Below are 13,504 nucleotides of genomic sequence, written 5' to 3'. Positions count from 1 at the left end.
ACACAGTAGGTACTGGTAGTGCAGTGACCATACACAGAAAGCAAGCACTTATATGTTAAGTGGTAGCTTTTGTCTTGTCTACACTACAAAAAACTGCAACAGTGTAAGATTTAAGCATGCTGAGTTGCATGATTTAGTCCTGCAGGACAGACAGGACCAAGCCATGCTTTAATCAGACTCCTGAACCATGAGACAGATCGTACAGTCCAAGGCTAACTTGAAACAGTATCACATAGTTAAAATATGGTCCAATCCCATTTAAAACAGCGTCTTTTAAAAATGTCAGTGCACTACTGTAATTTAACTAGATCGAGTTAATATGGCAGTTCGTGTAGTATAGACTGGACCTTCCTCTCTCAATAATATTTTTCTAACATCCTAGCCTGAGTTGGATGCTGGCTCAGATGCAAAAGGTTATCCCCTATTCTTTTAGGCGTTCGTTAACTTGCCCCTAACAAAGAGCTTAGTTTAACATTTCATCTGATAGAAAGTACCTCTTACAACATTCTACGCCCTTGTACTGCACTGGGCATGACTAGAGGTGTGTGAAACATTTGTAACTCTAGACTAGTAATCCCTTAAAATACAATACAGTGGCTCCAATATCTAAGTGCACCACTTAGCAATGGTAAATAGGTTACCTGCTTCGAATGCAGTCAGAGAACCCCAAGGAGAGAATGACAGCATATTGCAATCAGAGCACTGAGAAGCCAGCTGTCTTTTGCTGCTCAAAGCTCAAAGGCAGTACATTTGTACAAACAATCATTTGTACTGCTAACGAAACAAGAATGTCTTCAGCACACAAATAAACAGGTGTCCTTCCCTAGCTGGAAAGGGCAAGTTTGAATTTCTTCCTTTGGCTATTCAGCTTCTCAAGCTAAAGCTGAGAGCTGGGACAAGGCTTAACATCCTGAATGGTTTTCATTTATTCCTAACTGCTTGGGCTTTTATGTGTGTTCTGAACAATTTGCCCACTTTCTGCACAAGGAGACTGAGGATACCATGATGCTTTGGGTGAGGGGAAAAAATTGAGTTGTACATGCCATCATTGGGAATAGGATCCAGCAAGACAATTACCTCAAAGGCCGGGAGGAGATTCACTGTAACGCCATGCTAAGAGTTCTGGCTACCACCATCATTATTATTTGTATTACCAGAGTGCATGGGAGCCCTAGTTACGGAGCAGGGCTCTGCTGTGCTAAGTTCTGTACCATGGAACTTAAGACATGCAACAATGGGGCCTACACATTTACCCAACTTGTGAACTCAACTGTAAGAAGTATGTAAAAGTTCATAAGATGTTACAATAACCTATAACAACAAATGTTGATGGGAAAAGGTGCAAAAGGGAGACAGATGAATTGAGTTAATCTAAATTAAAAAGGCCTACTGATATCATTCATGGACTGCATTGAATTTATGCTGGTTAAAAACTGGAGATGAGGAGCCGGAAGTCAATGAGCCAAAATTAGTATGTCGGATATGAAGCCTAATTAATGGACAAAATGAGGGGATGGGCTATTCCATCTTCCACTCCATTTCTGGGGTCCTTAAAAGAAAGATTTGGAGGGGAAGCATGAAAGAACAAAAGAAGAACAGACGAAGTACAGACGGAGGCTATTAGAGCGAGCTTCACCATCATGACGGCCAGCCCCACCATTTTCTGGGATCCCAGGCCTTCATCATTCTGATCCTAAGAGGTGTCCTGACCAGAACGGGCCAGACAAACAGGGACCCAGAGAACATTCCCACCCCATCGGCCCAACCACCACCACCTGGGATGACAATTATTACCATTTAAGAGACTGTCAAATGGTGGGGGAGAGGGGCTTCCTTCTAAAAAACTGTCTATAGCTAAATGGAAAGGGAACAAGGGATGTTGTTCAAATGAAAACCCTATTTAATACTTTACATTTCAAATGCTTTAACTGTTTTTCCTTCTTTTCTGTATCTTTAAGATACAAAGGGTTTTTAATGGTGTGTTTGCCATGGCGGTAAGTGGCTGTGGTCTCTGGATACCAAGCCCTGGACCTTGTTTAACACTGTTTAACATTGGACAGGGACTGGGTTGTGGTAACACCTTTAGCCCATATATTCCCTCTGAATTAATACCACTGACAGCAGGAGGCTGTTACCAGGGCAGCCAACATTCTCACTTCCCTACACTCTCACTGGGTGTGTGTGCGCACGCTACAAGCACTACAGACACTTACTACAGCAACAAAAGGGGGTTTTCCATCACTATCGTAAATCTCCTCGAGAGGCAGAAGCTGTGTCTGTAGAATTAGGTTGACATAAGTTTTAGACATAGACCAAGCCTCTGTTTCCCTGCAGGCCTCCAGCTCTCTACCTCCTTGATCTCTCAGCAGGTTCAGCAGTGGGTGGGGATACTCCCCGGTTCCCTGCAGGGTGGGCAGCCCCTCCCTCTCCCTCCTCCTGTGGGCTGTAGAGGCTGAAGCCACCCAAGAAAGTTTAAAAAAAAAATTATGGACTAATCACACTAGTCCACTCAATTAGGGACTAATCACACTTCCTGCTCTCTACCTCCTTGATCTCTAAGCAGGTTCAGCAGTGGGTGGGGACACTCCCCGGTTCCCTGCAGGGTGGGCAGCCCCTCCCTCTCCCTCCTCCTGTGGGCTGTAGAGGCTGAAGCCACCCAAGAAAGTTTTAAAAAAAAATTAAGTGCCCCTCAATGAGCTTTGAGCCCACAACACGCAGACCCACAGCAGGCTGCTTTCTGCTTAGAACCCCAGCTCCAGCTGGTAGCCCAGCCTAGCTAAAGATCTTATGTGGAAGGGCACTGGAGAATCATGGAGGAAAGGGAAAGCACTGGTTGGCTCTGGTAACAGCAGTCCTTGCATCACTGAGAGCTATTACCAAGGAACTACCATGCATAGAGCATAGGACCTACTCCTGCTCCCAGTGAAAGCAATGGCAGAAACAGCAGGTCTGTAACGACTCCCAATACATAACTGTACAGGTCAGCCAGCTCGTTACCTTTGTAAGGATCAGACGTTGACACTTCAACTTCAGTATATTCCACCTCAGCACTCTCGTGGTCAGGTCCTGCCCCAAAATAGCAAGAAGATGTTTCTTTGTAGCACTCCCTATGCCATACTTGCTGTGAGCCTGATCCTGACTCAAGGGAAGTCAATGGTCAAGCTCACAAGGACTTTAACGGGCACATGATTGGGCAGATGGGGGTTCAGCCCAGCCTGCTGAAGCTGACCTCCTTTCTAAAACCGGGGAGGGGTCTGGGTGGTGCCTGAAACTCTTGTCTTTTTTTTTTTTTTTGCGGTCTTGAAAAATAGCAAAATGCAAATTTAGAAAATCCTCTGCCCTAGAGTCCTCTGTGTGCCTGTCCAGCTCCAACTAGTCTGTCTCTCCCCCTTTCTCTGCCCTTCCTGTCCCCATTATTTTCTCCTCCTTTTCCCATCGCCGACAAAGGAGCTTCTCCTCTGCACTTCTTTAACACCTCTGTTTACCTCAGTGTCCCCCTCCTATCATCTTATCTCTTGCCCCCACCTCTGATCCCCTCTCATCAGTCTCCTTCCCCTCACAGTACAAGCGTGTTTTAATCACTACCATCTTCAAATAACCCACTGTTTATCTCTAGCTATCGCCCCATCTCCCCTCTATCCAAGTTCATTGAATGTGCCCTCAACAACTGCTGTCTAGAGCTCTTCTCTGCTAGTTCCAGCTTAGACCCTTTCCAGTCACCTCTTGCCCTCCACTAAAACAGTTCTCAAAACCTTCAATAGTCTTCTCCTAGCCGATGCTCATAACCAATACTCCCTGCTCATCCTCCTCTGCCTGCATTCAACACCTTCAACCATGCTTCTCTTCTTGAAATCCTGCCCTCTGCTTTCATGAACCTGTTCACTCCTGATTGTTCTCCTTCCTCCCCAATCACTCCATCAGAATTTTATACAGAGGATCCTCATCACGTCCACCATGCAACTTCTTTTGGGGCTCCGCAGGCCTTCATCCTCGGTCCCCTTCTGTAACTTTTCTCTGGGGAAGTCTCATTTGTAAACATGAATTCAACTATCATCTCTACATTGATGACATTCGGAGCTACCTTTCCACTCCAGACCTATTTCCTTCTGTCCAAGGTAATCTCAGTCTTTCTGACATCTTCTTAGAGATGTCCATTTATAAGCATAAGATCAACATGGTTAAAAAAAACCTCAATCTTTCTGCACAAGCCTTCCCACATTCCTCTTTTCTCAGTCATCATGGACATCACCACCCTCCTGCCTTTCACTCAGACCTGTAACTTTTACCTTCAGCTCAGCCCTCTCTTTAGGTCCTCACATCCAGGCTTTGTCTACATCTGGCTGCTTCTTCCTGCGCAAGATTTAAGTCCCAGAACCCATCTGTGCTGCTAGAACTCTCATCCAGACCATGGCAACCTCCTCTTCGCCAGCCTTTACTAATCCCACTTTGCCCCACTTGTATCCATTCAAAATGTTGCTGCAATCACTTTCCTTGTTCGTCACCTCAACCTTTGTGCTCTCCACTGTACTACTTGTCTTCACTTTCAAGGCCTTTATGGGCTATCCCAGCCTTACCTATTATCCCATATGCTGCTGGGACAGCAACTCTCACCTCCGTTCTGCCAATGATACCAACTCTCAATGCCCCTTTGTTACATTTTCAACAATATCCCTTCGCGCTTTCTCCCATGATGTGTGGGTGGAGCTCCTGATAGAACATTGGCAAACTCACCCCATTATTCTCCTCCAAATCCCTTTTTAAGACTCCCCTTTGCCACAATACTTATGAAAAGCTTGACAGCAGCTAGCCAGCTGGTGTGCCGAGATTGCTGCTTTTCATGCTGACCAGTAACGTCTGATGGTTGTAGCCATCTGATGTCTCTTGCCTCATATTTAGGCTATCAGCTAAGGAACGGTCTTTTCATAGGATTCATAGAATTTAAGGCCAGAAGGGACCACCGTGATCATCTAATCTGACTTCCTGAATAACACAGGCCATAAGACATTTTTGTTGTGGGTTTGCCCAGCCAAAACCATGTTATAACATGTCAGGTTAGCAGGAATCACATTTTGAACACTCACATGCCTACGTGGCAAGCACAGATGGGAGCAAAGGGAGAGGGTGGACATAATAGTATCTGTCTATGAGTTTTCAGCCATAATATCTCCAGAATATTTACATTTAAGCACTGCTTTTTAATTAGTTCTTTTAAACACTCAGTCCTGAAAAATACTTTGTATCTCTATACAACTATGCATCTCGATGATGCAATACCAGATACAATTATTACTTTAAAAAGGAGGTATTTTTTAAAACCTATTTGGTGCCTCAGTTAGCTGGAAGATCATTTTCTTCATATCTGACACCCAATTTTATGCTGCTTCAAATGTCAAGATGTGGAAAAATGATGAAAGCAAAGATAAACAGAAGGTAAAGGAAGCCTGTGAAAGATTCTCTGTAAAAGATTCAAAAATAACATTTGAAATATATTTGTAGGTAATCATACTTTTCTTTTTCTATGCCACCAACCAAAAGAAGCAACTCATTAGGCTCAGAACATGCCTGGGACATGGACATTGTTATGCTCATTTTGCAAGTGGGAAATACAAAAAAACCTAGAAACAGAGAGGATAAGTGACTTTCCACAGCATCACTGATGACAAGGTGGGAGAAAACAAATGAATATAGAAGGCCTAATTGCCAGTCCCCTGCTCTCACAATCAGACATGTCCCCACCACTTTTAATTCCAAAATGATAAAAAAGTTATGATTAAAAAAATAGTGTGAAAATTACCTTTATTTTCACCTGTTGATTTTACAGGACTTTCACTGTCTTCAATGTAACCTGATCCTAAAATTAAATACACAAGCAGAAAGTGAGCCAACAAGCAGCTTAGGATAGGTGTGATTCATTCATTTAGCTTTCTCATTAAAATACAACAGAAACCTCCTGCTGTCACAACATGTAATGATTTAATTATTTATGGGAAATTTTGCTTTTGGGTACATGTCCAAGCCACTCTCATAACATAGGAGAGCAGAATCTGATCCTATAAGAGGATCAGTTTAAAGCTAAAGGAAACCAAGGAATAACTTAGTTCACATTGAATGAGCTTTCCACAAGGTGACAGTTTACCCACATTGGATCACTGACACCAGCAGAGTTCGGACTCAGATTGAGGGCAATAAATAGCCTGCAGAGACCAAAAAACATATTGAACATAGTTTTTTGGGGATGGGGGGATGGGGAGGGAAAACTAGTGAAACTTATCTTGAAAACTGATGTCTTCCAGAGTTAGGAAAAGATGAACATGAGACGGGGGTTTTCTAGTGGAGAGGCAGGACTATCTAAGTAGCTAAAAACAGGGACTGTAAGTGAGCAGTCATGTGTTCTCCTGCGCCTTGGGCAAGTCACCTGATCTCTGTCTTGGTTTTTCCTTTACAGAAAGAGGATATACTGCTTATCCACCTTTATGAAGTGTTTTGAGATCCTGGGATGAAAGGTACTATATAAATACAAAATTATTATTATTTAGTGGTCTGAGCACAGAGTTGGAGCCACAAACTCCTAAATCTCTGCTCTGATGTTCTCTCTTTCTGTGGCCTTGGTTGTACTGTTGAACACTTAATCTGCCTTTACCTTGGTTTCCCCCTCATCTGTAAAATGGGGATACTACCTATCTTGCATAGAAGGCCAGGAAGATTAATAATCTGATGTTTGGTATAAAGGTGCTTGCAAGAATATCTAGGGAAAGAATGGCTCATGAGAATCCTCTATATATTCACAGTGTCTGGATGGTCATCTTGGAAGCTCTGAGTCTGGGGGTCATCCAGTCAGGGAGCAGAATAAATAGATGAATCTTAAGTCACGTTGTTTCACAGAACTAACTAAAGTTACATATAGCAAACAGAAAAGTACTCCTTTTCTTTTTGCGAATATAGACTAACACGGCTGCTACTCTGAAACCTGTCATATAGCAAACAGTAATTCTGTTACTCTAGTAAGTAGTTTATATGCAGGTCAGAAACTGAAATGTGTTTATATAAACTATTCTCCAATAGTTTGAAAGAAGTTAAAATTCATAAGACTCCAATCTATTCACATAATTGGCCAAAAAGTTACTAGACTAAATTATTCACAATAGTTTATCCAGGTCTAGTCACATTCAAGAGAAGAAAGAGCCTAAAGTTCCAGTTCACAGGTAGCCAAAAAAAATCTCACAATAATAGTCAGCCCAACATGGCAGAACAGCGTATAAAAATTTGTCATCTCATGAGAACAACTTACAAGATGGCAGTTCTAACCAACACAAACCAACACTACATCTGATTGGGCCTCAAAAATCAACACGAGCCTAACCCTGATCTGGTCCCAATCCTAAGCCATGTCTCGTCTCAACCCCTAAGTATTACTAAGGCTCGTTCCATCAAGCCATTTCTAACCACTATACCCACCTCATTTTCAGACCAGGTTTCATTGTGTATAGCCCCCAGACACACAAAAAAACAAACAAAACCAAACACACCTTACATTTGCACATGCAGACTGGATAACTGCATATCCTCATTCTCTGATCTACAAGTACAAATGCTGTTTTTCGTGGGTGCATCTATTATTCCATCATTTAAAAATTGGGCCCCAGTACATACCAGGACCATGCGAAGCCAAACTTTTAAACAATCATTTGTTGATTAAAGCAATATGCTACCAGACAGTATAAAAAAAATAGTCTACCAGGATAGAATTCTGTATGATGGTTCTGTCCAGATTCCAGTTTCTCACTAGTCGAATTAGTGGCTGCTGTGGATCTAAAAAGGAAATGTACAAAAATAGACATGACTAAGGAACCATCCTTAAAAGTAAAAAAAAATAAAGTGATAATTGTTTAAAATTGGCACCACTCCTTTATTATCTTGTTAAATTAATGGAAGTTTTGCTGTTGACCTCAATGGGAGCATAAGCAAACCCCAATGTCAAGTGTTATCTCCCTTTTCTTCTACCATATGTCTCTATGTGATTTTAATCCTACATTTGAAGGCATTCAAATCTAGGCCTGTCATTCCCCATTTTTAGTAATTAGCCTATTTCCATTTTGGATTATTTCCTCATCATGTTGTTTCTGAGTAGGTGGCCTGCTGCAAGTAGCCACAACCACCTATTGTCTCCAGCTGAGAGACCTAATAAGATTCACCATATATGTGTAACATAAGCCTCCAGCATTTCAATCAGACACGTTTTACCATTTCCAGAAAGAAAGCCATCTTACCCAGACATCTCCATGGAAGGATGTTTACCTTGCAAGGGAAAGAGAAGAGATAATTGTTATATCCTGCACCAGTAGAGAGACAAATGCATAAAAAGTGAAAATGAAAGCTACATGTGGGGCCCATCCATCCCTGAGTTAGGATCGTTTCTAGTGGCCACAGTGAAGTTTGGTATCTTATTTAGTGGATGTGGAAGTTGCCAAATTGACTAGAGGACTTCATGTTCTATTATGGGAGTGGTTTGAGCATTGGCCTGCTAAACCCAAGGTTGTGAGTTCAATCCTTGAGGGGGCCATTTAGGGATCTGGGGCAAAAATTGGGGATTGGTTCTGCTTTGAGCAGGGGGTTGGACTAGATGACCTCTTGAGGTCCCTTCCAACCTTGATATTCTATGATTCTATGAGCACAGAACAGATACAGCATTGACAGTTTCAATACAGGCTCCCTCAGATTCCCCTCTTGATCTAGTGGGGATACTTCCAAAGATGAAGGGATATCTCAGAATCCATGGCTCATTCAGTTCTTGGCCTCACTTCTGAGACTGTTAACTAGGAGGCTAAATGTGATGGTTTCATGTACAGACCACCATACAGTCCACTGAAAAGCTTTCAGACCTTAACTTTTGATTGCGGAGCTATACTGACCTGGACCAAAATTAAGTAAGTTATTTAACCCTCTGTATCCTACTTCTAATCCCTTTAGCCAACCAGTCCTCTGGATCTGATGTTCTCTTCCAGGGATGCTGTGATCTAAAACCCTGCTCCTTAGGCAGGCCGATATACAGATATCTGGGAGTTTCAGACACTCCAAATTTTCCCAGATATTTTGGTTCAGAATGGATTTAAACCAGTCCTACCCATTTTTCTATAACAAAAAATGTGAAAGAGTAACGCAATTATAATTGACCGAATCCTGAGGTCACTACTTAGTCAAAACTCACAATTAATAGGAATTGTTTTTGAGTAGAGAATAAATGCTGAGTAAGAACCTCAAGTTTTTGAGGCAATAAGGATTAGAGATGGGCCTGAATTTGTGGAAGTAAGGGGGAGTCCAGAACTAGAACCCAGATCTAAATTTCATAGCTTTATAATGGATCAAACCAAAAGCTCCGAGCCAAACAACCTCCAGCATTGGGGTGGTTAAAAATCCTACATTTGTCACCTTTCCCCCTGCCCAGTCCTTTGTTCTTGCAGCCAACCCCCTCATTTGTTCTATTCATTCAGCACCCAGAGAATAAAAGATATTCATTGTTACCCTTTTCCTTCTTACGCCAGTACCACCAGAAACCAGAAGCTGCTATGGCAATTACAGCCAAGACAAATAATGCGATAAACCCTTTCTGCCATGAAGCCAGGATGACTGGAAATGAGAAGAGACATGTGTGACAATGCATGCAGTGGTATGAAGTCACTACTGGCTTTTACAACTCCCGAGTCCTCACTACAGGTGGTCTTGGCATTATTAGAAGTATTTAGTGCTCAGGAGGGTGAGTTCAGACAGCTCTGGAAAAGCTTTAAAGAGGTTACCATCCAGAGTTCACTACTGGGCTCTTCCCTAACTGGGTGGGGGTCTGTTCCTAAATCCAGTCAGGGAAAGCTTTTAGTTGGCTTCTCAGCCTCTCCTAGTATGGTTGAGGATCTAGGGACAGCCCATTGTCATAAGTGACTCTGCCTGGCTGACCTCTGCCACAGATCTGAAGCCATGGAAAATGCAAAAAAAGCCACAAAAGTTTAACACCCACTCCCCAAAAATTAGATAGATGTGGCCACTGGGGATAACAAATCCCCTTGGTCCAGTTCAACACTAGTAGGTATTTTATGAAACCTAGCATTGAGTGACAAGTAGGCAAGACCACCAACCCATCACCCCACTTACAGCTAGGCAGGAAGATCCCCTGGACACAGCTCCTTTTTGCTGCTTGAGCATAGCTAGGGGACTGAAGGAAAGTGAGAAACATTATGGACTGCAGGAGGAGAACTTATTCTCCTGCTTTTTTCATCTGCCAGTCACTTAAATTACGTTAAGTTTTGGATCTATTCACTCTTCTTGGGGATTTTTCTAGAGAGGAGTGCTTTTGCATTAGGCCAGAGTCCATGCTGCCTAAGTTGGTTTTCCTTGGATCCAAGAGCTAAGTCTTCCTGGGGTTTGTTCAGTTTAGAACACAATGGGACTGTTTTGGTTAGATGGTGTCCCAAACCTTTCATGCTGTCCCCCACCAACAGCGCATGCACCATTCCAAGTGGCAATACAATCTAGTGGTGAAGTCCCTACCTACATTAGTGGCCCTTTATAATTTTCCTTATCCCGCAGGAAAGGAGTGTTTGGTGTTTTTACCATGTACTAAGTGTTGCAATGGAATTCACCATGTAAGGCAGGAAATTCCCTGCAGAAGAGAGGGAATTTTAAAGGTCCAGTACATTAAGATGCCTTCTTTCCTGTCATTTAAAAAAGTTACAGCTACTGTAAGAGATGCCTCAGTTCTAGGTAATCCCAACATTACATGTAACAGTAGATTTGAGATAGACCTATTCTGGTACTATTCAGAGCAGCCTAAGGATGTGCCATCAAGAGCATAGCTTACCTTTAACGGTTAGCAAGTTGCTTCGCACAGTAACCCTGGCTCGGTTGGAGGCTTCGCAAAAATATTTCCCTGCGTCCTGCTTATTCAATGATTTCTTCTGCCAGACGACTCTGGTTTCCATTTTGCTTTCATAAAATAAAGGTTTCTGGTCATTTTGTTTAAAAATTCTGAAGTCGATTGGCAAAGATCCTTCACCTACGATGCAGAGAAAGTTGATATCTCCACCATCTTCCACTTCCCCATTGGGTAAACTTCCAAAGCTTATGTTCCTAATGGGAGCTGCAAATGAAGGCATGAGGAAAAGACATCAGGTTATAAAATACTATTGTAGAAATGCTTAGTTTGGCACCACTTTGTCTTGCTGCCAGAGAGACTGCATTTGTGTTCCGTTATTCCCACGCTCCTGGCCAGCCTCTGCTGGGGAGCAGCGCCCATTGATTTATATATAACTCTACAGTGCCTAGTCCCTGATATACTCATGGGTACTCGAAAGAAACAAAAGTAGAGAAAGTCTGATCCAAAGCCTATTCAAGTCAGTGGGAGTCTTTCCATAAACTTCAATGGGTTTTTAATCAGGCCCTAAATTGGAAACAATTTAGATAATATATCTAGAAATAATCAACCAGATCCTCAGCTAGTGTAAATCAGCATAACATGGCTTCAGTGGAGTTATGCTATTTTACACCAGCTAATAATCTGGCACAGTACCTGTAAATAATGTTTAGCTGATTTTTCAAATCAATTACTAGTGAACGCTGGCAGCTAATGGACCAAGTTCTCCACTGATGGAAGGACTGAGCAAATGGCCCAGATTTCTCATTTTATAGTGTATAAAAAACAGGAAGTAAGAGATCAGTTACTTTATTACATTCATTAAAATATAAAGTATGTGTAGTCAAAATAACACTATTTAGATTTGATGTTTTATTAGCTATGCCAGTGCTTAAAAAGTTAACCTGAGAGGCAAGTAGTGTATATTGATATTTTTTATATAATTAAACAACAATGTATATATGTCATGCATCCAAAAAACTCCCTATATTAAAAGAACATTAATGTTGCAAAAGTCAAAAGGATCACACAGTCAAAAGTTAGGAAATGCCACAATTCAGGTTTCCTGTGGAACCTTAATTCAGCCCCTTTTTGCACATACATTAACATACCGTCTTTATTGACATGAACACATACTATTTATTCCACAGGATCTCTGTTTCATTCAGTGCACCAGATGGATGATACTGAATGGCTACCTGTGACGCATGGCTAGAAAGCGTGAAACAGCCTGAAAAATAAGTAATCCACAGAAGACGAGGGGAGATAATATTTGTGGTTTTGTGTATTTACATATGTATAAGTAGGGTCCGGACAATGTAATCAACAGTCCCTGTCTATGCTGTATTCTGATAGAATTTAAATGAATTGCAAACACGGGCTTTCTTGGTCTTCATCTCTCTTTGAAATGTACTGTGAATAGTGGAGGAAAAGGCAAATGGCCTTATGTTAATTGGTATAGGTAAGTACCAGGGATGGACCTCCTTCAAAGTCATCCTAATTACCTTTTGTTCCCCGAGGAACTCCCAACTTGTCAAAGAAGACATTACACTGTATAAAAGTTCCTTGGGTCCTGATTCTGTCATCTCAGATCTGCTTAGACTTCATCAGGGAAAGTTTGAGTCATAAGACTGAGGTCCCAGTTATGCTGGTTCGCCCTGAATATGAGATCTGAACATTGGACTATGACCTATGAACTGAATTCTAAAGGAACTCTTTGCAATTACAAAGCTTACCATCTCTGCTGTGAATCTGAACCTCAATGAACTAAACTCATGTCTGTATGTATATTGATCTTTTAACCGTACTCTCTCTTGTTTTTTTAATAAATTTTAGTTTAGTTAATAAGAATTGTCTGTAGCGTGTATTTGCGTAAGATCTGAAACATTCGTTAACCTGGGAGGTGATGTGTCCGGTCCTTTGGGATTGGTAGAACCTTTTCTTTTATATGATGAAGTAAGATTTACAGAAATTTTCATCATATTTGATGCGGATACCTGGATGGAGGCCTGAGGCTGGATCACTTTAAGGGAACTGTGTTGTTTGGACTTCTGAGTAACCAGTAAGGTAATAAAGAAGATGTTTTATGCTGGCTTGGTGAATCTAAGTATTGGAATATCCACCAGCTTTTTGGGGTGGCCCATTCTTTGCAGTTCACCCTAATTGAGTGACCACAGCTGGCTTCCCACTAGGACCCCGGTCACATCGGCATAGTCGTGCTTGGATACACATTACCACAGGTTAATTGGGTTTTTGGATCAGAACCACACACTTGTCAAAATTTAATTTTGATATTGGAGAGTTTAAGGGTTAAAAATCTGTTACAGTGAGTGACCCATGATCAAGATCCTGACAGAAAAAGCCTAGAAGAATTGTGCTTTCAGAGAAGGTTGTATTTTAAGCAAAAGACCCCAGAGCAGGAACTGAAAAATCTGTTAATTGCCAGTAATAAGGAAGCAGACCCAGTGAAAATGCTTGCAGTGAGAAACCAGCAGCTAGAATTTGAACAAAAGCAAAAAATAGCTGATATGGAAGGAGAAGCTGCTAAAAGAGAATGCCTGTGTTTTGAACATGAACAAAGAATGGCACATATTCGATTGCAGGAAC

The 13,504-nt window shown here is 41.8% G+C and overlaps 1 protein-coding gene across 17 annotated transcripts in view; it reads right to left on the bottom strand.

The window, feature by feature from the left end:
* PECAM1 (platelet and endothelial cell adhesion molecule 1) overlaps positions 1–13,504 on the bottom strand; it is an 89,650-nt gene that overhangs the window by 21,280 nt on the left and 54,866 nt on the right. For 9 of the 17 annotated variants that reach the window (XM_027817474.3, XM_043527778.1, XM_043527777.1 and 6 more), the window contains 6 exons: positions 10,847–11,125; positions 9,520–9,624; positions 8,268–8,295; positions 7,736–7,809; positions 5,795–5,851; positions 2,998–3,066 (listed from right to left, as the gene is read on the bottom strand). In XM_027817474.3, coding sequence (XP_027673275.2) covers positions 2,998–3,066; positions 5,795–5,851; positions 7,736–7,809; positions 8,268–8,295; positions 9,520–9,624; positions 10,847–11,125 — 612 coding nt within the window. Of the gene's footprint in view, positions 1–2,997; positions 3,067–5,794; positions 5,852–7,735; positions 7,810–8,267; positions 8,296–9,515; positions 9,625–10,140; positions 10,202–10,846; positions 11,126–13,504 lie in introns of those variants that run through there. The other 8 variants (XM_043527780.1, XM_027817479.3, XM_027817478.3 and 5 more) reach the window with 3 other exon arrangements.

The sequence above is a fragment of the Chelonia mydas genome, chromosome 14 (assembly GCF_015237465.2).
Source record: "Chelonia mydas isolate rCheMyd1 chromosome 14, rCheMyd1.pri.v2, whole genome shotgun sequence".
NCBI lineage: Eukaryota > Metazoa > Chordata > Testudines > Cheloniidae > Chelonia > Chelonia mydas.
Note: the sequence above shows the minus strand (reverse complement) of the source record. Positions and strands in the feature narration are given on the sequence as shown.